Below are 25,956 nucleotides of genomic sequence, written 5' to 3' on the forward strand. Positions count from 1 at the left end.
GACTAGGTAATATATTTGCTAGCATAAAATTTTAAGTAACAAAATGGTATGTAGTGAAAAGTAGGGCTCTTATCTATCCCTGCCCACCTGACTAGTTTCTGTCCATAGAATTGTTTCTTGTGTATCCTTCCAGAGATTGTACATACACAGACTCAATGTTTGTGCATGTTTGCATATGTATATTTATTTTCCTCCTAAATAGTGATACTGTATATTGGACCCACTATTCTCCAACTTGATTTTGTTTGTGTGGGCTTTTTTTGTATTCACTATCTGGAGGTAGTTCGTGTTGGCATATACTAGGATGACTGTTTTTTTTTTTTTTTTTTTAATGCTTGCATGATACCCCATTTAACCGTGATCTATTCAACCAGTTCCAAAGACAGTTGTCTCTGTTTTTGCTATCTTTTGTTCAATGATATGGGGACCTTCTTTGTACATGTATCAAAATACCTAGATTGAGGGGTGCCTGGATGGCTCAGTTGGTAGAACATGTGATTCCTGATCTTGGGATTGTGAGTTCCAGCCCCATGTTAGGTGAAGAGATTATTTAAAAACATATATTTACAATCCCAGAAAGGAAATTGTTGAGGCTTTTGATTTCTTATCCAACTCTAACTTTCCCCACTTCACTCCCTGCCTTTTCCCAATACAGTGATATCAAAATCTCTAGTTTAGTCAAAAGTCAGTGTTTATATAAAACTCAAATATTATTCATGCTGAACCAAGCAGTCTATATACTTGTATCTTCTTCTTGCATAACTTCCTGCTTCCTGTCATTAGTAATTGAGAACCCCCATAGCCCTGGCCAAACTGCTTCCTTTTCTACAGACTATCACCCTTCTTCCCCACAAACGATCCAACAGACTTAGAAAACTCTTAGTAATAATATCCCCCTACATTCTCAACACCTGAAATAACCTGTCAGTTCTAAATTCCTCTCCTTAGATGTCTCCCTTTGGCACTTAACACAGACCCCTGTTCTCCGGAGGTGTGATAAATACCCATCATCCTAGGATTTCCCCTCTGCCACTCTCCTGGGTACATCCTCTAGTTTTTTTTCTGGATCCCATGTTGCCTCTCTTGTTCACGCCACATTACGATGGAATTGCACCCTTTGGGAGCTTCCACCTAGATGATACATGGTTGGCAAATAATTTGAGACTTTGCATGTCTGAAAATACCCTTATTTTCCCCTTACACTTGTTAGAAGTTTGGTTGGATACAAACTTTTTCAGTGATATTTTATCTCAGAGTTTTGAGGTGTTGCTCTATCATCTTCCAGTATTTTGAACTATTGTTGAAAAGTCTGATGCCAGTCAGATTGCTGACCCTTAGCATCTTACGTGGCCTGGTTTTTCATTCTGGAAGCCCTGGTCTTCTCTTTATTCCCAGTTTACTGAAAGTTTACAATGATGTGCCTTGGAGAGTGTGGTAGCCACCAGAAAGCTTGTCTTCTTTCCACAGGGCAGAGTGGACAAGGAGAAGACCGTGCCCAGCCCCGCATAGCATCTCCTACCCCCTCGCATCCAGGAAGCAACAGTTCTCTCCAACACAAGGAACGGGAATAGAACATCTGTGTCAGCTTATGTGATGGTGGATCAAGGGACTGGACTGGGGTGAGCGAGGTGGGAAACAGGGATATACCTGGCTCCTGGCAGCCAGTATCAGAGAAGGGAGTGGGGCAAGGGAACCAAGGCTCGTGTTCCTACTTCCACTGTCTCTAATGTCCTGCTCCTCACCCCTGTGCCTGCGTGGTTGGTGCTTGCAGACCCTGAGTCTGACCTCTCTGGGAGAAGTGTCTTCTGCCTTGATCACATCTTCCTTTCCAGGGGGTTCAGCCTGCATTGTTCCCAACTCTGATAGTCTCCTCTCATTCATTCATTGATTCACTCCTTCACTCGTTCATTCTTTTCCATCTTCCAAACACTTACTGAAGTCCTTTTCTGCTATTCTCCTTATCTTTATGAGCCGTATCATTTTCTCACCTGTAGCTTATTCTAGTGGAGTTTGGATGGATCTAGAAGTATGCTAATTTCATGGGGCTGCTATGACAAATTACCAGAAACTTGGTGGCTTAAAACCAAAGATATTTCTTCTCTCACATTTCCGGAGGCCAGAAACCTGCAATCACTTTCCCTGGGCTGAAATGAAGACATCGGCAGGGCCATACTCCCGTAGAGACACAGGCTCTACGAGAAAATCTTTTCCTGGCTTCCTCCAGCTTCCTTGTCTTGTGGCCACGTCCCTCCAATCTCTGCCTCTGTGATCACATCTCTTCCCTCTGTTTCTCCAAAAAGATACTAGTTATTACTTTTAGGGCCCCCTCAGATAATCCAGGATAATGTCCATATTTCAAGGGGCTTAACTTAATCACATCTGCAAAGTCTCTGTCCAATCAGGTAACATTCATAGGTTCTGGGGATTACGATGTGGACAGACCCTGGGAGCCATTATGTTGCCCACCACAAGGAGAGAAGATAAAGGCATATGGTCAATGTACCATGTTTCATGGGAGACCTTTCTATGTTTTCTTCTAGTACCTTTAGATTTCCTTTTACACATTTAAATCTTTGATCCAGTTGGAATTTTTAGTAATGGAGCTTCCCCATTCTCTGAAACACTAGTTGTTAAGTATCTGTATTTCCCCCATACAGAAGAAACAAAGGTGACTTCCTCTTAAGAGAAAAAAAATTAGAACACGTTTTATTGTCCTGTGGTAAATACAAAACTATTTTTAAAAAGAAGTAAATAGGGCCGCCTGGGTGGCTCAGTCTGTTGGGCGGCCGACTTCGGCTCAGGTCATGATCTCGCAGTTTGTGAATTCGAGCCCCGTGTCGGGCTCTGTGCTGACAGCTCAGAGCCTGGAGCCTGTTTCAGATTCTGTGTCTCCCTCTCTCTGACCTTCCCCCATTCATGCTCTGTCTCTCTCTGTCTCAAAAATAAATAAACGTTAAAAAACATTTTTTTTTTTTTAAAGAAGTAAATAGATTTAATCTCAAAGAAACCGCCTTTGCTCACTTTGGATTCTGGAGAGTATGCATGGAGAACAGAAAGGCCCTTCCTAGAATCACTTCTCGTCTGATGAGAACACCCCAGCCTCGGGCAGCGGGATGGAATTGTCTAGGCACTGACATTACGTGACAGACACGTAGCAGTGGGACAGGTGCGTGTAAGGAAGGACACCCTCACCTTCCCTCTCACTTCCCAGCCTGCAGGGAACAACACACTTTGGGGCCTGCGAACCTGTCCCTGCAGTGCATGCGGTGAGGAGAAGACCAAGCAGGCTAGGTCTCCGGTCATACTTCCCAGGGGCCGCAGGTCTGGCTGGTCCTCAACCTGAACAGGAACAAGTACAAGATGTCTGCATTTATACCCCATTTCTGATACGCTCTGAGGCAGTTTGCCAATGGCTTTCCAGGGGCTTCAGTGCAGGCTGTGCATAGAATTTTCTGTCGCAACCTTCTTTTCACTTAACGAAAATTTAGAGTACGCCAGGGAGATTGTTTCAGGTGAAAGTATTGCAATTTAGCTCCTTTCTGGACCTTGTGGGTTTGAGTCATGTTTTGCAGGAGCGCTAGGGGATGCAGACAGGATATTCTTTCTGAAAACTTGGGATTTCAAGCTGGGTCTTTTATTTGTATTCCCTCATTTCTTTTAGTCTTAATTGTGACATTTCTATTATGAAAAGAGAATGACAGAATTTGAGTCACATTTCCCTCTAAGCACTAATCTAATGTAATGAGCTGCTTCTCGATTTCACACTTAATGTCTTTTACACGTGGGTCCTGATTGCTTGGTCTTGCTCCCTTCCACTCCTGAATGCCTTGTCTCCCATTCACATACACGTTCATGTCTGGATCCTAGATCTCTCTTTACGGGCCCTCTCGACGCTTGTGTGTTGTCTTTCGTTACTTTTCATACCTTCTAAGCGTCCCTCTTTGTCTCAGTAGGATTGTCTTACACTTGCCCGGCACCAGATCTGCCTTCTTGCAGTGACACAGTAACACGGTCTAATGTTTTACCTTTGAGTGTGCCCAGAGAGTGACAGTCGGAAGGACGCATGAGCGGTGGACAAAGAAAGAGGAGGAGGTGTGAAGAGATCTTGGGTCTTCTCCTTTGAAATCTGAATCCAGGACCAGAAAGCATATTTAATTTTGAACTATACAGAATGGCTGGCACACGAGCAAATGTTGGGAGCAGTGACAAAACTGAGTGCCACAGCCAATTTTCTGGCATCTCCTACTTGTTCCCCTTGGCTTTCTTGTGAAAACTTTACCGTAATACACTACCACTTGCTTGTTTATGAAAGTTCTGTGAGCTGACAGCAGAGATTTTAGAATCAGAAAGACTTGGTTTTAATTCTCAGCTTTGCTATGTGACCTTGGACAAATTATACAACCTCTTTAAGCTTCAGCTTTTCCACAGTCCATGTTTATCTCATGAGAGACAGAGAAAAACGCATGTAAAAGCCTTGGTATAGTGCCCAGCAATCCAAACAATCCAGAATGCCAATTCATACATTCAACAAATATTTACTGAACATTCGCTGCGCTCCGAACTGAACTGTCTGTTGGGTGCTGAGCATGCTGTGGGCAACGTGCCTTTATGGAGCTTACATTCTGGGGCGGGGGAGGGGGGAGCAGATAATTAACATATACATAAAATGTAATTACAAATGCTGATTAGCCCCTGAGTAACTAAATAGGATGTGGGGCTGGGAATAGCAGGGAGGATCTCTCTGCTAGCAAAGCGGAGGAAGGCTTCACTGCAGCCTGAGGAAGAGAATGAGCCAAGCGGAGCCAAGAGCAGTTTAAGGCAGAGGCAATTAGATCACTGGCTTAGCGAGAGCCCCCCCTCACTCCAGCCCCCCACCCGCAACCGACTGGCAACTGGCAAAAGCCCTGGGTGGGTTGGGTAGACGCCTAATGGACTCTTAGGGGCTGGAATCCACAGTGGATTCCCAGTTTTGAATCCCTCTTTGTGCAGTTTCACAATCTGCCAGACTGTTTCTTTTCTACTCTGGCTCCATCTATTGAATGAAAACGACCAGTGCTACCTAAATTTCTCCATTATGGCTTTGTTTGCAATCTTCAAATTAAGTGGAGACTGAATACACTTTCCCTTAACTTTAGACTTAATTTTCACTCTGCCAAGCTCTATGTCTGGATAGAAGGAGTTTAAAGGGATTTTGATCATTCCTTCTGAGCACATTTTCTTTCTTGCAGGAAAGTTTCAGTGTCTCATAACAGTAATTAATTACTTTGGCTACTGTGGGCTTACAGAAGCCAGAGCCTTCCATTTGTTTTGTTTAAATGAAAAACCACCTTCTAAAGTGGAGTCACTCTGGGGCGCCTGGATGGCTCAATTGGTAGAGCATGTGACTCTTGATCTCAGGGTCATGAGTTCAAGCCCCACACTGGGTGTAGAGATTACTTAAAAATAAAAGCTTAAAAAAGAGTCACTTATGCCAAGAGTTCCATGCGAATAAGCCAAGACTTACTTGGCCTAACCTGCCTGCACTTTCAACCCCCAGGCGTGTAGCCTGGGACTGGTCAACGTGAATTTCTAGGTTAGTACTAGGAAATTTACGGATAGACCCTCCTGCTCTCCTTAGGAGGGTGACCTTGCCTGAAACAATGCCTTCTTTGGTAATAATTTCCTCTTTTTTGCTCCTTTTCTGCTTTAAAAACCTTTCCTTTTCTGCAGCTCAAAGGAGCACCTTTCAATTTGCTACATGGGCTGCTGCCCCTTTCATGAATAGTTTGATAAAGCCAATTTTATCTTTCAACCTACTAAGTTGAATTTTTGTTGTTTAAGGATTTTCACTGGTCCTCAATTAACTATTTTCAGTTTGCAAACGTCGCCTTTCTGGAAGACCTTCCACTGATAACTGTTACCACTATGAGAGTCCCAGGGGCTGACCTGGTCTAACACAAGGCTTATGCAGCTTTCCAGTCCTTTTGGCCTCTTTATCCTAGAGAAACCTGGCCCACCAGGTTGTCCACATTATTTCCAACACTTGGAATTGCTTTTCTGACTGTTTCACTTCATTTCTACTCTCAAGCTCAGAGGTAGTTTCAGTTCATTAACTCTTTAATGTTTATTAAATGCTTACTATGGGGCAAAACATTTATTTATTTTTATTTTATTTTTTTAAAAGACAAAGCTACTCTTAATTTTTTTTTTTTTGAGAGAGAGAGAGAGAGAGAGAGAGAGAGACTGAGTCAGAGAGAGAGGGAGACACAGAATTCGAAGCAGGCTCCAGCACAGAGCATGATGCGGGGCTCGAACTCATGAACCTCAAGATCATGACCTGAGTTAAGTCGGACGCTTAACTGACTGAGCCACCCAGGTGCCCCAACACTGATTTATCTAAATAAGAGGATTTACTATACTCTTATCGGGGGTACATTAAAGTTGTTACCCTCCTGAAGAGTGTATGCCAGGAGGTGGGGGAAGGGTGGATATGGAGAGAGACCATAAATAAATAAGTATAAAGTGTGTGAGACGGCTGATAAATGCTGCACAGCATAGGAAGCATGGAAGAGGAGACAGAGAATAGGGGGTAGGCAGTTGCTATTTTACGATTTGCAAAGGCCTCACTAAAAAAAGTGACATTTGAAAAGACATGTAAAGAAAGTGAGGGAGTGAGGCATGTAGCTTTTCGGGGGGAAAAGCATTTCAGGCAGAGGGAACGGCAGAGGAAAGATGCTGAGGCACAGGGCCCGTGCAGCCAGTGTAGTAACGGGGTATGACTAATGAACAGAGACATATAGACACAATATAGTCACAAATACAGACACAAACATGGAGATTGTTTATTAGGGGTCCTGGGAATCTCGTCCTGATTTCTCCACAAATAAGCTGAGTGATGGTGGCAAGTCACTTAACATGTGGGGCCTAAGTTTCTCAATGTACACAAAGGTTTCAGTATCATTTAGGTCTTTTTGTGTAGACAGTTACGCTGTTTTGCCATTTTATGCTCTCCTGGATCCAGCTTTCTCTCATATGCTGGCTCTAAGTTTTTTTCTCACAGGAGACTGTGCTGCATTTTCCTCTCTTGTTCTGGCTTCTAAATGCCTTGAGTTCCCGTACAAGATTATCAAAAAGTATAACATGCTCAAAAAAAAAAAAACAAAAACAAAAACCCAAAAACCTATAAACAGTGGAAAGAGGAATATTGTTTCTTTCCAAAGCTTTCCTTACTTTGTTTTGTTTTGAATAGGTAACGCATCTGCACTGTCCAAAAGTTAAAGCCCTATCACGACGTACACACTGGGGAGCCTCGCTCCCTGCCCTGCACCTGTCTACCCTACCCTACCGTTCTATTTCTTTTTCATTTATCCTTTCAGGGCTTACTACACAAGTTCAAGCCATATGATTATAAATACTTATTTTCTCCTCTTTCTTACACCAAAGATGATACATTATATTCACTTCAATTTTTCAGTTAATAATATATCTTATAAGTCACCATGTGTCAGTACACAAAGAACCTCATTTACTTTATTTTTCAGCTGCGCATTATTCCATTGCAGGGTAGTACCAGAGTTCATTTAACCTCCAGATGAAGGACACTTTGAGGGCATTTAAAAGTTTTTTTTTTTTTAATGTTTATTTATTTTTGAGAGGAGACAGAGCACGAGTAGGGAGCAGCAGAGAGAGAGGGAGACACAGAACCCAAATCAGACTCCAGAATCTGAGCTGTCAGCATGAGCCTGACAGGGGGCTCAAACCCACAAACTATGAGATCATGACCTGAGTTGAATCGGGTGCTCAATGGGCTGAGCCACCCAGGCGCCCCTGAAGCACATTATCAATATTTTGCTAATACAGACAGTGATGCAAATAAATAACACTATACACATATCAATTCATATTATACAGCTGTACACACAGGGCTGGCAGCGTGGAGCCTGCTTGGGAGTCTCTGTCTCCCTCTCCCTCTGCTCCTCCCCTGCTTATGCCTGCTCTCTCTCTCTCTCTCTCAAAATAAATAAAGATTAAAAAAAAAAAAAGAATCAAAAAGAGTTGGGAAGTTGAAACGCTGGTCAAAATTAAGTTAAGTTTTGATAAAACTGGATTCTTCAAAGCAGACCTCAAATCTGAGGCTCTGCAACAGAATAGTATTCAGAAACTCCTGTAAGTAACAACTAACATTAGAACAGAAAAACATCTTTTGTAACCCAAAGCTTGGTGTCAACTAAGTCCAAGGAAATTTGGCAACTGCTCTCTAGTTACTCATTCTTAATCCAAAGAAACCAACTGCCACCCTCCTGGAGACCGGTCTTAAGCTGTCGCACAACACCATTAACTCGAGTTTTTTTTACTGTTGTTTTTTCATGCTGGTCTGGCCTGGGTAGGAACCAACGGCAGCTCACGCCAAAATGTGCCATTCTGACATCCAGATTATCTCAAGCCTTCTTCCCAAAAAGACTCAGGAAGAAACTGTGACCTTCCCTCTTACTGCCTCAAAGAATTTAGACACAGGACCTGCTCCAGGAGGAGAGTCAGCACCAGATACCTACATCACACTAGGAAGTAGGTATAGTAGACGGGGAGAAGCCCAGCAAGGCCTCCTTGATCAAAATCCCACTGTTTCTGAAGAGGGCAGAAAAACATGTTCACCAAATATTTAGTCTTTTTCATCTTCCTGTGAATTGCTTTCATTACCTTTGAAGTTCTAGACCCCCTACCCTCTTTAGGATGACATATACACCTCATTTTGACTGTCTTTGAAATCTTATGTCTTTGTGGATTTTGATAATGACAGTGCGAATCAAGAGCTATTAATGTATGCTACCACAGTATGGTCCTGAAAGCAAAATATGCCAACACTGAAATATCAGAATTCTAAAAACATCTCCAGGGGGTAGTTAACATAAACATAAATCCGTTTAGAAAGCTTCAATTTACCTTGTGAAGTACTTAAATTTTAGAACAAAGTAACTAATCCTTATTTTTATTTTCAATTACAAGGTGTTCTCTGTAAAAAATTGTTAAGATTTACTGATACTTTATCACTCAGTACACTGTCAATTTTTATCAGTGTTCCCTCTGTACTTAATTGGAAATTTAGATTATTCAACTAAGTACAGGTTACTACACCTGTCAAATTTACTAGAGTCTTACCGAATGTTTGATGCATTAATTTCCAAAAGTATGCTAACAATCTCCCAATGTGATTGCATTATTTGCCCATTTTCCCATGAAATTGTTTTATATATAATACATAACGTACATATATGCTATGTTCTTGATACTTATAAGTTTAGAGTTGCTAGATATTCCAAATTAATTTAATGCTTAACATTTTTTTAGTGACCCTGTTTATCCTTTAAAATGCATTTTTTTCCTGGCCCATTTAATTGGATTTAAATAAAGTCCCCTTAATTGGACAGCAATACACCAAGGTACTTACCTTGTATTTTTCCATCCTTTTATACCTTTTACAATTTTGATATACCTCATCTAAATGTGGCAGAGTCAGAATTTTTGCATTTTAAATGGGGCGCCTCGGTGGCTCAGTCGGTTAAGTGTCCGACTTCAGCTCAGGCCAAGATCTTGCAGTTTGTGAGTTCGAGCCCCGCACTGGGCTCTGTGCTGACAGCTCAGAGCCTAGAGTCTACTTCCGATTCTGTGGCTTCCTCTCTCTCTGCCCCTTCCCCACTCGTGTTCTGTCTCTTTTTCTCTCAAAAATAAACAAACATTAAAAAAAATTTTTAAAAAACAAAGTCTGCCTTTTCATTGGTATATTTAATCCACTTACTTTTGATATATTGGGACTTATTTTCAAGATTTCACTTTATTCTTTTAAAATATGTGCTTTTAAATGTTTTTTTCCCTTCTTTTATTCTTTCGGAGCTTAAATTATATATTTGTCAAGACAGAGACTAAGCTGTGGTAACAAAGTCTTTAAAATATGTACCTTAAGTAGCATCAATTTTAACTTGTCCCTCATGGAACACTGCAGCCGTGGGCTGGGGACACTGCTAGGTGGCTCTGCTACGTGATGTCATACAGGCTCTGACAGTCTGTCATCTTCAATCTTTACCTTCCATTTTTGCATCTCACGTGATCACCCTGGTTGTTGCCATTTTCTAGGAAACTGGGAAAGGAAAATAGAAAGGAAAACAAATAGCTTCCTTTAAAAAGGGTTATCTGGTTGCACTTGCGTGGCTTTGGCAAGAGCTGTTACAGGGACATACTCACCTGCAAAAGAAGCTGCGAAATGTGGTCTCTAGCTGGAAAGCCATGTGCTCCGCTAAAGTTCAAGATACTCTGTTACCAAAAAGAAGAAAGGGAGAGAGGATCTTCTCAATAACACTTTCACCCTGATTACTAATTTCCTGTTTTATATGATGTATCGGCTCAGTCATGGAATTCTCTTTTGCTTTTATTTTTATCTTCTCATGAGATCATAGTTGTTATTACTGTTTTACAATCAGTTTTTATTTAGATTTACCCATATGGTTGCTAATATTTTGCTGAATCATTTCTTTTTGCCTCTTATCCCTTCTTTTTGGGTTCAATTTCACTATTCTTGAAGAACATTATATTGGCTATCTATCACTGCCTAACAAATGGTTCCGAAGCATAATGAACTGAAACAACATTTATTATCTGTTTCTCGACGTAGTGTGGCATCACTGGGCCCGCTGCTTCAGGGTCTCTCCTGGGCCACAGTCAGGGGTCAGCTGGAGATGTGGTCGTCCCCCCAGGCTCGACTAAGGAAGTCTCTGCTTCCCAGCTCACTGAGATGGTTGTTGACAGGATTGTTATTCGCGAGTGGATAAGTGGACTAACGTCTCAGTTCCTTGCTGGCTGTTCTTGGTTCTTTGCGATTTGAGCCTCTCTGACCTGGCAGATTCTTCATCACAGAATGTAAGCCAGGAGGGCAACAGAGGAAGAAAGCCAGAAAGACAGAGTTCACAGTCTTTTATACCATAATGCAGAAGTGACACCCCATCGCCCTTTTTCTGTTTTCAATTTTTAGGAACAAATCATTAGGTCCAGCCCGCCCTCAAGAGGAGGAGATTACACTTAGGTGTGAATCCAGCAGGTGGGGATCACTGGGAGCCATGTCAGAAGCTGCCTACTGTAGACACAGTCTTTGTAAGTTCTTTCAGTGAATCTGAGAGCAACAGGTCTATTACTTTTTGTTGGTTTAAAAATGACTTCATTTCAGTCTCATTTTCCTTCCTTCTGAAACTCCAAATAGCAGTATGTTAGACCATGTGATATTGTTCATAGGCCAATGACGCTATGTTCTTACATTTTTCTAGACTTTTTTCACTGTGGATGTCACTCTGGAAACTTTCTATGGCTGTGTTTACAGGTTCACTGATCTTTGCTTCTGCAATGTTACTAACTTCTAACCTTTGAATATTTAGACATTTAAAACACTTCCAAATGGCTCACCATCAGAGGATAAACAGAGTGGAAATCTGATAATATTTTTTTTTTTCAACGTTTATTTATTTTTGGGACAGAGAGAGACAGAGCATGAACGGGGGAAGGGCAGAGAGAGAGGGAGACACAGAATCAGAAACAGGCTCCAGGCTCTGAGCCATCAGCCCAGAGCCCGACGCGGGGCTCGAACCCACAGACCGCAAGATCATGACCTGGCTGAGTCGGACACTTAACCGACTGCGCCACCCAGGCGCCCCGAAATCTGATAATATTTAAACTGAACAATACAGGGGCACCTGGATGACTCAGTTGGTTAAGTGTCTGACTCTTGATTTTGGCTCAGGTCATGATCTCACAGTTTGCGGGCTCAAGCCCTGCATCGCGCTGGGCTCTATGCTGATGGCACAGAGCCTGCTTGGGATTCTGTCTCCCTCTCTCTCTCTGCCCCTCCCCTGCTTGCTCTCTGTCTCTCTCAAAAATAAAGAGACATTAAAAATTAACTGAACAATACAGAAAATACCACATTTCAAACTCGTGACACAGCTAAACACACTACTTAGAGGAAATTTAAGTACTTCGAGAAATTAAATACTTACTTTAAAAACGAGACTGAAAACTAATGAACTAAGTATCTACATCAAGAAGTTAGAAAAAGAACAAAGTAATAAATCCCAAGAACCCAGAAAGAAAGAAAGAAATTATAAAGGTAAATGAGTAAGATTAGAAAACAAAGATAAATGGGGCGCCTGGGTGGCTCAGTCGGTTAAGCGTCCGACTTCAGCTCAGGTCACGATCTCGCGGTCCGCGAGTTCGAGCCCCGCGTCGGGCTCTGGGCGGATGGCTCAGAGCCTGGAGCCTGCTTCCGATTCTGTGTCTCCCTCTCTCTCTGCCCCTCCCCCGTTCATGCTGTGTCTCTCTCTGTCTCAAAAATAAATAAACGTTAAAAAAAATTAAAAAAAAAAAAAGAAAACAAAGATAAAGCACAGAAGATCACTGTCCAAAGCTGTTATCTGAAAAGACCAATAAAACAAACTTTTGCCAAGGTTATTCAAAGAAAAAAGAAAGGAGATCCAGAAAATAATATGAGAAATATGAAATGCAATATTAGTTATAGATCTAGCAGAGATTTTTTTTAAAAAGATAAGTAAATACTGGGAAGAAACTTATACCAATAGATTTGGAAAATTTAGGTGAAATGTACTATTTGTTAGAAAATTATAACTTTTCAGAGTAGCTTTTGAATAAAGAGAGAACGTGAATAAACCTGCAACTATAGCAGATAAACTATCAAGTATTTATCCTGCCTTTTCCATACCGGTTCTCTTTGGGGAGATCTGAACAGAAGTTGAGGACAAGTCTGACTTTTTTTCTTTTAAATATTTACTTATTTTGAGCGAGAGAGAGAAAAAGAGAGAGAGAGAGAGAGAGAGAGAGAGAGAGAATCCCAAGCAGGCTCCGCACTATCAGTGCAGAGTCCGACACAGGGCTCAATCCCATGACTGCGAGATCGTGACCTGAGCTGAAATCAAGAGTCGGATGTTTAACTGACTGAGCCCCCCAGACACCCCAAGTCTGCCTTTATAGAAGTAGTCTAGATGATCAATGAAGAAGGAATGATAAAATTAGAACACCCGCATTTTGCAACCCCAAGCAAATTGTTCATCAGGAGTGACTAACACGACAAAAAAAGACAACGAGCTGTTAACATTTGGGGGGCATATTAAAAAGTTTAAAAGAACATAAAAAGTAATCTTAACAAGAACTGGGACCTGAAACTGCAAGTTACTTGATCCAAGCTCTCATTTGCATATAACAAGTTAAGTGTAAGCTGTGGCAGAAGGATTTACGGTGTACAGGGTTCCCAACAGTTGCCTGGGTCAAAGTGCGGCTCCTCCAAGGACTGAAAGGAGTGCCAGAGGCCGGCTAGAAGTGAGCCAGCAGCAGGCGGCCAACATACCCTGCAGAGGAGAAAGACACGATGCAGGACTGATGGGCAGGGGAGGGCAGAGCTTGAGGGCTATTGTGCGTCCAGCTGAACGGTTTGTTTTATTCTATTAATAAATGATGATGAAATGTCATGCAAGGGTTTTTTCCATCATGTCAGTATTTTAATAGTATCAGCCTACTGGCAGTATGGAGGATGTCTCAGAGCAATTCTGATAAGACCACAGGCAGGAAGATCAATTAAGACAAAACCATTAATTTAGGGGCACCTGGCTGGCTCAGTCAGAAGAGTGTGTGACTCTTGATCTCAGGGTTGTGAGTTTGAGCTCCATGTTGAATGCAGAGATTACTTAAATAAACTTAAAAAAAAAAAAAGAGACAGAGGGCAACTTCCTTAAATATCAATTATACCTTAAAATTTAGGAAACACACCAATATTAGCCATATTAATAAATCACCTGGGTGGGGGGGGGGGCACCTGGGAGGCTTAGTAGGTTAAGTGTCCGACTCTGGATCTCAGCTCAGGACTTGACCTCAGGGTTGTGAGTTCAAGCCCCATTTTGGGCTCTGCACTGGGCGTGAAGCCTAGTTAAAAAAGATTACACTTAAAATTAAAAAATAAATCAGGTCGGGGTGGAGTGAGTAATTTCTTGAGATGAAACATACTTAGGTCTAATTTTGTACTCCTTTTAAAATACTTAATTTCTAAAAACAAACAAACAAAAAACCCCAACAAAATTTAGATGATTTCTGACCCTATCCCTAAATTACACAGGCTGTGTAGAATCTTTAGCATTTATTACTGAATGTAGAGTTGGAAAACATGACATATAAAATACGCATTAATAATATAAAAAGCTTATTGGCACCGAAAAAATACATAAAAAGTTTACATGGATGACATATGTAAATATATAATAAAATATAAGAAAAATAATAAAAATATCATTTCTTATGTTCATACCCTGGACTTGGGACCAGGAAGACCCAGATTTACAGTCTGGATCTATAGGTCACCAGCAGTGTGAGTCTAAGGAAGGCACAACCATCCTACGCCTCACTTTCCTCACGTGCAAAGTAAGCGGGCAGGGGCTATTTTGCTCACTGCTGTCTCTCTAGCACCAGCATGGCGATTTACATACTGCTTACGTCAATAAATATTTATGGATTAAAGACATTTATGGATTAAAGACAGAGCTGCTGTGATAATGAAATGAGATAAAAATTGTGGAAGCTCCTAACACAATTTTTTAATTTATTTATTTGAGAGAGAGGGAGCATGTAGGGGAGGGGCAGAGAGAGAAGGAGAGAGAATCCCAAGCAGGCTGCACACTACCAGCACGGAGCCCCATGTGGGGCTCGAACCCATAAACCCTGAGATCATGATCTGAGCTGAAACCAAGGGTCGGAAGCTTAACCAACTGAGCCCCCCAGGCTGTCCTGATACAATTCTTAAGAGACGTTATAAAATGGCTGCATCGTGCCAGGCCCTACGCCAGGTGCTGGGAACATGAAGACGAGTAAGACTGCATCCTTATCTTGGAAGCTTCCATCTACAAAAGCTATGTAAAGTATGTGTGATGGAACCCACAGTGCCATGAAGCTCAAAAGTAGGTGCTCAAGAAACACTAAATCTGAATTGTTATGACACTTTTCAGTTTAGAAAGCATTCTTGTGAACATTATTCTATTTGAAGAGGTACAAGTTTTACAAGAAAGGACAAAGGTGTCAGGCATTCAGCAGTGGGAGGGATGATCTGTTGGGATAAGTAGGCACCACTTTAAGGGAAAGGATTTGAAAAGAGCTCCCAAATATGGATGGATTTCAACATAAGTGAAGGATGGAGGGGTGGGAGCTTTAGAAGAAAAGAAATACATAAGCAAAAGCTCTTCCTAATTCTGTATTACTTTGTACATGTATTAGGGCCCACATGTTTACAAATCCCATATGGAATACTGCTGAATTGATATTTGTAACCTTTGCAATCAACTCTGATCCATCTTTGAAGATCTGGAAAACATGTTTTTTCCATCTTTCATTTTCACCTACAGGCTTCATGAACTGTCATGGTTACTAAAGGAAGTTACAGGACAACATTAACTTATTCACGACTATTTACTCAACACTTGATGTGCTCAAAGCCCTGGAGCTGCTAGTATGGGGTCTACTAAGATGAACAACTACCCCACAAAGCAGAAAGCCGGAAGTGCTAAAACCCAGTAGAAGCTAGATTTGCTGAGAGGGAATGTGTGCACTCCCAGGCCATCCCTGTTTCCTTCCTACAATTAATTAATCGAACTTTGAAGATTTGATCTTATAAAAACAGACAATTAACTTTTTTTTTTTTACAACCTTCTCTTTCCGATTGTCAGGGCTTGTCGTGTCCTTTACAGCCTAGAAGTCTTTTTTATGGGAAAATTTAAGCAATTTGGGAGCCACACGACTGCTGTCTCCCTGCCTCCGGGTTTAATACCCCCCAAAGGCTGTCTAGAGAAACTCTGGTCAGGTCTAGCCTTTCTTGTTCTGAATATTCCTTAAAATATCTTTTATCGCATTTAACATAGCTACAATATCCACCTTTTTTGAAATATTGACCTTTTTTGAAAGGTGGCCTTAGGGAAGGGGGTCAAAGCTTGTGACGCACTGTACCGCTGTGCGTATTTTTCTGTAACCCTCAGAATGGCCCTGGACAGCGGAACATCTTATCAGTGTTAAAGTGTTACACTCTGATCCTTGGGGAGGATAATTTATCCAAGGTCTCAGAGAGTTCAAGAGTGGCAAACCTTGGATTTGAACATTGCTATTTATGACCTCAAAGCCCCATGCTCTTTCCGCGGCAACGTATTCATTTTGAGAACGTGTATTTTTTAATTTATCTGTCTTCATTTTCGTAGAAGTCTTTAGTAAAATCTCAGTTCATCCAAAAGTTTCCAAACTCTTGGATTTCATGTACTGGACGCGCGTGTGCTTGCTGTGGATTATTACACGTGCTTTCCCCAGGAGCCCCTAGTTTCTTGATCACTGCGATTATTTATAACGTCATAGTCAAAGTTGTTCCTCTGTGTATCACGTTGGTTGGCACTGAAATCTCCTACTGCCCTTGTCTGACAATGCCCAGAATTCCCTTTCAGCCTATTGGGAACTCCAGGATGACAATCTCCCCGCTTTGCTTTTTATTTTAACAGGGAGGAGGAGAAAGGAAGTGCGGAACAGGAGAAAGCGGTTTCGTTACCTGGGGGTGTTTGACCGCATCTTGCCGTCGAACGTTCGGCTATTCTTTAAAATTCCCCGTCCTGACACTGGGGACCGAGCAGCCAGGTGAAGACAAAGGCGGTCCTTGGGTGCAGACCCAGCGCCCGGCCCCGCCCCCTAAAGGCCACACCCGCCCGGGAGGAGTGGGAACGGGCGGGGGTGGGGGGACGGGCCGCACTTGGGGAGCCGCAGGGTTTATAGGTCACCCGGAAGAAGCGCAGCCCGCGGCCGCAGCTCGGAGCAGGCCCTCGCCCGGACCGCGATCGCCGTGCTCCTCCCCGCGGCCCCCCGGCGTCTAGGCTATCCCGCGCTCGCCGAGCCTCTCGCGGCCGCTGCCGTGCGGCCTCAGCGTCGCTTCCGGTAGTTACCCGACCGCCGGCCATGGCCGCCGCGGGGGGCGCCCGGCTCCTGCGCGCCGCCTCCGTGGCCCTGGGCGGCGCGGCCTATCGTTGGCTGCTCCACGCCAGACCCCGCGCGGGAGCCGGCTGCCTCGCGGGGCTCGGGGGGCCGGGCCGGGGCGGCGGCGCTGTGGCGCCCCGGACGCTGAGCGTGTCGGCGCCGGCGCGGAGCAGGTGAGACGCGGGCCGGCGTGCGCATGCGGGCGGGGGTCCCCGGCGCCGTGCGGATGCTGGTTTCCCTGCCCCTTCTTGGACGCCTGCGGCCAGGCCGCTGTCCGGGGTCGCTCGCCTCTCGCCCCGCCTGGGCCGTGGCGCTCCTCGGGGCCCTGTCTGCCTCCATTCACGCCGCGGTTTCCTTTCCCAGCCCGGACGCCTGCGGGAAACGGGGACCCGGGGCCCCCTGGACCCCGCTCTCCCTTCCGCCCGGGGCCCTCCGGAAGCCGCGCGCTCTGCCACCGTCGATTCTGCAGTGCTTTGGCTCGGCGCTGACCTTTGCTTTGCCCGGAGCCTGCGCTGACCTTCATAAAACGCTCTCCGTTGATGTCCCGGCCAGCACTTTGGTTCTGGGCCTTTCTCCTGCTCTTTTAGGACGTTCCGTCTCCAGTTCTTTGGCTGGGAATGCCTGTTTAGGATACACACACTCTATCCCCTTATTGCCTGTATGCTCTCTTGTAGCTGATGCGGGGCTAAAACTCCTTGCCTCGCACTGGCAAGGCCGGGTTTTAAACTAGGCTTGGGCACTTAATGCCTCACTTCCTCCATCACTATAAACCTCAGTTTCCCCATTTATAAATGGAGCATAAGTCAAGCATAGGCCTCACAGGGTTATTTGAAGAATACGATAGTACAGATAATAGGGGTGGTGTTGTGTCTGGCAAATGGTGAGGGCTCAGTAGATGCCACCTGTTGGCAGCAGCTGCTAAGGCCCACAGTGTTGTGTTTTGTATTAAACGTTGAAAGTGATGTAAAAAAATGTTTCCCCAAAATATTTTGAAGATTTGTATTCTTGGGTATATTTGTTTTTCGAAGACACGATCCCTTTAGATATAATGGGAATAAAATTTGCTCCTAATTTCAGAGTGCGGTGGAGCCTTACGTAATGCTGATCTCTGGACAGTTCTCTGACTCCTTGCTGTCATGTAGTGGGAAGCAAGAACTGGAGGGAGACAGTTTTGGATTTGTATGCTGCCTTTTCTAGTTTCTTCTTGATAAGGTCCCTGAGAATGGGGTCTAAGACTTAATTATCTTTTCCCCATTAATATTATGTAGCACATGCTCAATAAATTTTTGTTGCATGAAGTGTGAGGGAGATAACGGAGAAGGCAAGCTGGATTCATTTGTCCCTGTTTCTTTGACACTCCCTTCCCCTACCTCTCTACATGGATGTTTTTGTACAATGGATGCTTTCTTGGGAAAAAAAAAAAAACTGTGTATACATTGGGGCAACATATATTGAACTTATTCACGAACCTAGTATTTCAAGGGAACGTGAATGCTTTTGTAAATGGCATTTATCTCCCCTGCATTTATCAAGCCTGAACTTGGATATATCAGGTTGTCTTAAAAGGAAGCACATCTGTTCTATTCCCTCCTAATCCTGCTTTCCTCCTCATTGGCACAGTTTCAGTTGATGGCCTTGTGCTTTGTATCACACACGTTGGAACTAACAACTAGATCTTTCACCTCTTTCTCTCTCAGACTTGTGTTTTCCACTATGGTTACAACCAACCACATTTAAGTTTAAGATAACATCATTTACATTTAAATGTAAATACATTTAAAAGAGTCGGTATCCCAGTTGTGCTGGCTGCATTTCAAGTACTCAACAGCCACGTGTGGCCAGTGGCTACTCTATTGGACATTGCAGGTGTACAACATCTCTGTTAGTGCACAGAGTTGCACGGGACAGAACAGCCTAGAAACTGTATGGCTAAGTTATCAGTAATTGAGAGTTGGGGGGCGAGAAAAAAGGCTTTTGCTCCAAAATACTCCAACATAATACTTCCTATTTTGTAGTGATTGAGGCTTCAAAGGGCTTTCACAACAATTGCTGCATTTCACGCTTAAGAAAATCCTGGGAGGTAGGTGAGGTGGGAAATAAAAATATATTAAGTAGCTGGCAAACTAGGAACAGAAGTCAAGCAGTTTTAGTTTGTTTCCTTGAGCACCATGAGGGTTGACAGTTCTTTAGCCCACAGGGTCATTAGGAAGAGTTAAGGAGGCTATGGAAGTAGGGAGCCCCAGAATAGGCCAGACCCTTTTCTTGGACCAACGGCCTCAGGCCACCCTCCCTATATGGTGAAAAGGTAGGCATCAGCAGCTATAATAACTTCCCTCCCAATGAGAAGTCTGTTAGGAACTGTACCACCGCAACCCCAGACAGCTTTGTTAAAATATCGGCTCTGGTTGAGCAGAAGAGATGGCAGTAGTAAAAGGTAACAAGTGAAGAAAGTAGTTGTTTGCGCTGATGAATTGATGTTGGTAGAAGATTTAGAAGGATTGTGTTTATTTCTCAGTGCGTGAAATCTTCTCCTTGGGAACAGCTAAAAGCTTGTTGCTAGTTCCTGGAATTGGGGGGGAAACCTAAAACCCAGCAATACCAATTATTAATAGCAAATGGATAAAGTTATTTGGGTAAAGTACATGTGTGTAATGCTTTAAGAAACAAAGTGTTTCCACTAATGTACCTTTGATTCTCCTTCACCAGCTTGGTGAAGTCACAGTTCCCATCTTACCCATAAGGCAGTGGCTTCCCCTGGTCATCTAATGTGTGTATGTCAGACCCAGAGCTAGAATCTACATCTTCTGATTCTCACATTCCATACGCTTTCAACTGCAGGATTACCTTTCCTCTCTCATTTCTGCTTCCTCTCCGCTCCTTTGACAAACCTATTATTTCTCTTACTGTGCAGAATTTTTTTCTGGGACTGTACACCTCTAATTCATAGCAGTTGCTTCTTAGCAACAAAAGGACTGAAGCTGGGGCGCCTGGGTGGGTAAGTTGGTTAAGCATCGGCTTCCGCTTAGGTTGGTGGGTTCAAGCCCCATGTCAGGCTCTGTCTTTCTGTTTCTCAAAAATAAATAAACATTAAAAAAAAATTAAAAATGACTGAAGTTTTAAATAAAAGTTATTAATCAGTGTTTTTTGAGCTCTAGGTATTTTGCGTACATAATCAAAACTAGAACATAAATGTTACCCTGATTTTATGGAAGAGGAGTTTGATGTAAAAGACGTTTCAGTGCTGTGAGCTTCTAAAGTTTTTTTTGTTTTTGTTTTTGTTTTTGTTTTTTTGTTTTTTGCTTTGAAAAGAAGTTGGAGAGCACAGGCCCTTCTGGAGAGCCATTCTCTTTCTCTCTCTCTCTCTCTCTCTCACATACACACACACACAAGCGATACTTTTTAATTCATAGAATTCTCCTTTTTGCAGCATTGAATTATCAAGGAGGCCATTATCTGACAGGGGCTTTAGTTGCCTCATTTCTAAAATAATTTGACCTGATAATTTGCAATATATTTACAGCTCTGAAATTATATAATTCTAGTTTTACCTACATTAAAGTTTTCTTTGATGGATTATTACCCTCTATTGGCAGTAGTGAAAATTGCAACTAATGAAACTAAAGTACATCTTTTCAAATGTGAGGTCAAAATTAAAATGACCAATGGTGGATGACAGGCATCTCGTTGTTAATATCATTTCTTTTCCCAGATTTTGGAGTGATGTTTATGAGAAGGGAAAGAAATTCAAGTCCGCTGACTCTATTGGGTAATATAATATCCTATAATAAACACGCAAGGAGGCATATTTATCTTCCCATTGATTCAAACAAACAAAAACCTATCATAGCCTCTTTGAGTTTTGAGTACATGATGTGGACCAAAATGAGATGTGTAAATGCTCTGAAAACAGACTGCTGCCTCTCAGACACCCGCACAGCTGTTACCCTACTGATAGCAGAATGATCTCACGGTGTCGTCTTCTAGGGATGCTACATACAGATGACGCTTTTTAGGGAGCTGTGTGAGAGTAAAATGGACTTCATGACTAAGGATGGTTTCTACGTGTTGTCACAGGACTCAACCTATGGCTGTAACCCCTGGGGGGACACAATGGGTGGCCTTGACAGTAATATAGTTGCCCTTTCCTGTAGGGCGGTAGAGCTTCCGTTCTGGTAAGTGGGTAGATAGACATGCCTCTGATTTGTGATGCCTTCTCTAAACTGTAGAAAGGAAAGAATACTATAAAAAGCATATTTGCATGCATGCATTCACATACACACCACCCCCCCATGTTTTTGACAAGTTCCTAAAACAATTCCTTTAAAGTATCTTTTAAAATTACTAAAAATAATAAAGGACTACTTCCTTTTCCAGCTCAGAAGATAAAATAACAGTCCACTTTGTAAACCGTGATGGGGAGACATTGACAGCCAAAGGGAAAGTCGGTGACTCTCTACTAGATGTTGTGGTTGAGAATAACCTAGATATTGATGGCTTTGGTGAGTATGAAACATTCGTTAAAATTCGTAAATGAAACCATTCAATAGGTTCAATTTTTTTTTTTGCAGAATTTTAATGTCTAGCATACTAAGATAAATATTAAAATTCAGGATGTATTAGTGTTACATTCTCTTTTATAAAGAATGAGTGACACTGTTTCTGTCCTTTGTACATTTAATTAACCCTTTACCCCAAAGTTTCTTGCCTCATTACCTTACCTGTGTGACGCAAAGCTGGGAGTAGCAAGTGGAGTTGAAAGGTACCAGGTTACAGATGTTAAATGTCCTACCACAGAGGAGTAGTTAGTTTTGACTTAGTTTTTTTTTTTTTTAACTTTGTATTTGCACATACCTTAGATGTACAGAAAGGTTGCAAAAACGGTACAGAACTTTCCGATACAATCTTCACTCAGCTTCTTCTACTGTTAACAGTTTACAGAACTATGGTGTAATAATCAAAACCCAGAAAGTAATGTTGGTGCAATAACTAAAAAACTATAGACTTCATGAAATTTTCCTAGTTTTCCCACGAATGTCTTTCTGTTTTGGGATTCAATCCAGGAGACTTCATTGCATTTAGTTATCATACGTCCGTAAACTCTTTCAGTCTGTGACATTTCCTTACTCTTTTTCGTTTTTCACAGCCTTGACACTTTTGACAAGTAGTGGTATGTTGTTTTATAAAATTTCCCTCAATTTGGGTTTGACTGGTGTTTTCTTGTATCGATTGAGCTTATGCATCTTTTAAGTGAGTTTTATTTTATGTACTCTTCTATTTTGTTTTATTGAGCTGTAATTGCCATTTAACATATTACTTTTAGGTGTACAACATATTGATTTGATATTTGTATATATTGACAGATGGCCACCGCCACATGTCCACTTAACCTCCGTCACCACACAGAGTCTCGAATGTCTGTTCCCCTTCCTCGGATGTGCAGTTTATCTCCCTCTTGTTAGAGAAGGAAGTATTTTATTTAGAAAGTTTTTATTTCTAGATTTCTGACCATATTCTGTAACCACTCACACGAAGCCTGTGTCCCAGAAACTGCCATCTTCTAGGTCAGGGATACCCGTTCTGTCAGCTGTCACTTTTGCTCAAGTACTCTCTCTGTCTGGAGTGGTGGTTCTCAGTGTTAGCATCCGCGTCACTTGGGAGATGCAGATCCTCAAACCCCACTCCAGATCTGCTGAATCAGAGTGTTTGCGGTAGCACCCAGCAGTGTGTGTTTTCACAAGTCCTCGTGTGACTTTGCTGTATGTTAGAGAACCACTGGTTTGCAGCAAGGCAGACTATGATTGTGCCTGTCTGACTCTCATTCGTTCTAGGCACGGTTCACATTACACTTTTAGGGGCCTTTTCCAGCACAGAACTATTTCTCTTCCACCGTTTTCCCATCATGTAATAAATATATGTGTCAGTGCTCATCACAGTTTGCCTTTTTAGGGAGAATGCCCCTCTCCCGTACGCGTGTGTTAGATTGTGAGCTCTTACTCAGGGACCTCACAGAGTTGGTTTTGTCCAGAGCTGATAGTGAATAACATTTGCTGAATTTCTAAATCTAAGTCAGGGTTAATCATGACAACGACCGTTTGCGCGCATAGTACATTCCAGCCTTTGTTACCTGTTCTTGTAGACTTGTTTTTCAAACTTCCATTTTATAGATGAAGAAACTAAGGTTCAGAGAAGTTAATTTTCCCTGGGTCGTACAAGGAGCGAGTGAGAGGTCCAGCACTCAAACTCAAGTCTCTTAACTCCCAAAGGTCTGCTTTTTCCTTTATGCCATTTCCCCTAAGAAGCATCTTTCCTGTGTGAACACCTGTCACAGAAATTAGGTGGTGAAATAGTTGATACGGTTCTAATTTTAAGGAGTTTTTGAGTCTCATGCAGTGATTCTTGGCTGGGATTGAGTTTCAGAATCTCTACAGAACTTTTAAAAGTGCAGACATCTGCGTTCCATCATAAATAGTACAGGGAGAGAGGGGAGTTGTGTAGGTATATTTTTACAAAGTTCCACATGGTTCAGATCCACACCATAGTTAAGAATGACTAATTTAGGGAAAGAATTCATTTAAAAGAAATGAAAATACTTAAAAGAAAATTTAAGTATAATACATATTCTATAAAATTTATCTGTAATTGATCTTCCTCATGCATTCATATTCAGCTACACTTAAAAAAAAATTTTTTTTTGATAGAGCACAAGTGGGGGAGGGGCAGAGAGAGAAGGAGATGGAATCCGAAGCAGGCTCCAGGCTCTGAGCCGTCAGCACAGAGCCTGACACGAGGCTCTAACTCACAAATTGCGAGATCATGACCTGAGCCGAAGTTGGATGCTCAACCAACTGAACCACCCAGGTGCTCCTTAAATTTTTTTTTTAATGTTTATTTACCTTTGAGAGAGAGAGAAAGCACAAGCAGGGGAGGGGGAGAGAGAGAGGGAGACACAGAATCTGAAGCAGGCTCCAGGCTCTGAGCTGTCAGCACAGAGCCCGACGCAGGGCTCGAACTCACGGACCGCAAGATCATGACCTGAGCCGAAGTCGGATGCCCAAATGACTGAGCCACCCAGGCGCCCCCTTTTGTTTTGTTTTGTTTTTTTTCCAGCTACACTTTTAACTAAACCTAGTTTCTCTGGATTATTCTCTCACAGATGAAAAGTAGTACAAGCATAGTCATTGAGAATAAGACTCTGGAATCAGACCGATTATGGTTCCTATCTCTTACTAGCTGTGAGACCGGGAGCAAGCCACTTGAAAGTCTGCATGCCTCAGTTTCCTCTTCTATAAACTAGGATTATAATAGTTCTAACCTCATCGGGTTGTTAGAGGTGAAACGGGATATTGGAAATGAAGTGCTTAGCACAGTACTGACCCTGGTAAGCATGGCAGGACTCGTGGCATTTAAACTTGGCCTTCTCTCATCCTCTCATCCCCAGTTCTACAGTAGTCTTAACACTTCGCAGCTTCAGAACTACGGTAGCTGTGAAACCCAGCAGCCTTGCGGCCACTGGAGGGACACATGGGGCTTGAATCCCTCAGAACGTCCAATCTCCAGACCGCGGTCACTTGTCTCACAGCTTTCCAGAAAAGCTCCAGCCCAGGGAGCTACCTGACCTGCCTCAGAGATTGCTCCTTGGAAAAAGATCTACCCCTAGGACTTCAGTCTAAAACAGTCACGTGCGGTTGTTTAACACAACTGCTGAGGCTGTGATACCAGTTGGGCAAACTGGAGCCTGGCCAAAAATTTAAAAGGAAGATCTGAGGAATGAGATGTCTCTGGTGGGCTTTGGACTGTGCTGGGGATCTAGACGGCCATGCCCGATGTGCGACCCTGCAGGAAAGATGTGTCAGGGCCCTGGCCTCTCATCCCTGGCTAACCTGGAGTCCCGTGCGGGGACTGAACGTTGAAGGGGCACTGAGTCACACGCCAAGCTCGTCAGCAAAAGGTGGAAGAGTTAGTGATTCAATACATTGAAGGAAACCCTGTCCAGTCATCTGGCTGACTGCTGAGCTAACTGAGCAGAGACTTCAGAGGCCACACACGACGGGGGAAACAGACTTCGGAGCATTAGAACAGGAAAGTCACTGGAGAAACAAATAACAACAGGCACAGGGTTGGAATCCTGATTTCCCTGGTTGCCACATTTTATTAGGCACAGTGTCCACCTGCGATGAAAAAAAATTCAAGACATCCAGAGAAATGGGAAAGTGTGGCTCGTACTCAGGAACAAAAATAGTCTATAGAAACTCCCCCGAGGAGGCTCAGGTATTGGACTTAGAAGGCAAAGACGTTGCATCAGCCGGTATAAAAGTTCACAGTGCCAAAGGAAACTTACGTGACAGAACTGTGTCTTTGTCATCTTTACGGCTGACTGTGGAGGCCATTACCGGTCTAAGCGAGGATACTAGATGAAATAATGAACACTGTTCGTGTCCTTGAGAAAGTTGATCTTTTGAGTTCTGAGAAAGCTGACGTGGAGGCTGCGACCCATGCATCTATTTTTCTACATGTCTCCACAGAGGCAGTTGTATATACGAGGCATGTGTATTGGGCTCTTCACTGCAGAGATACTTGTAACAGCAAAAAGTCTGAAACAACCGAATGCCCATTAGTGGAGGGCTGGTGTGTCGTTACACAGTGGGATATTATATGGCCGTGTTAGAAAAAGTCTCTGGAAGGAGTCTTAAAAACAAAGATCAGTGGTTACCTGTTGGTAGGAGGGAGATTTTCATTATAACACTTTTTATACTTTCTGAGTTTGGGATGGTGTGAATGCGTTACCTATTTTATTTTTATTTAGTCAATTTGTTTTTAAAGGAGATACAGGTTTATTGAATACAGGATAAGGGAAGCAGCCGGCAGGACAGCACGGAAGAGGCTGGCTCGTCACCTATTTGAAAAATGTATCTAAGAAAAAAATTAGGGGAGACAACCTAAATGTCT

General features: G+C 42.8%; 1 protein-coding gene and 1 long non-coding RNA gene across 2 annotated transcripts in view; one reads left to right on the forward strand and one right to left on the reverse strand.

The window, feature by feature from the left end:
• Positions 1–16,703, reverse strand: part of LOC122482932 — a 58,185-nt gene extending 41,482 nt beyond the window's left edge. The window contains exons 1-3 of the long non-coding RNA XR_006297250.1: positions 16,592–16,703; positions 10,216–10,284; positions 9,932–10,111 (exon numbers count right to left, since the gene is read on the reverse strand). This is a non-coding gene — a long non-coding RNA (uncharacterized LOC122482932). The remainder of the gene's footprint in view (positions 1–9,931; positions 10,112–10,215; positions 10,285–16,591) is intronic.
• A 53-nt stretch (positions 16,704–16,756) lies between these two features.
• Positions 16,757–25,956, forward strand: part of FDX1 (ferredoxin 1) — a 37,218-nt gene continuing 28,018 nt past the window's right edge. Inside the window, exons 1-2 of the mRNA XM_043579278.1 lie at positions 16,757–17,183; positions 21,385–21,509. Coding sequence (XP_043435213.1) covers positions 16,993–17,183; positions 21,385–21,509 — 316 coding nt within the window. The 5' untranslated portion in view covers positions 16,757–16,992. The remainder of the gene's footprint in view (positions 17,184–21,384; positions 21,510–25,956) is intronic.

This window comes from Prionailurus bengalensis, chromosome D1 (genome assembly GCF_016509475.1).
Source record: "Prionailurus bengalensis isolate Pbe53 chromosome D1, Fcat_Pben_1.1_paternal_pri, whole genome shotgun sequence".
NCBI classification, from domain to species: domain Eukaryota; kingdom Metazoa; phylum Chordata; class Mammalia; order Carnivora; family Felidae; genus Prionailurus; species Prionailurus bengalensis.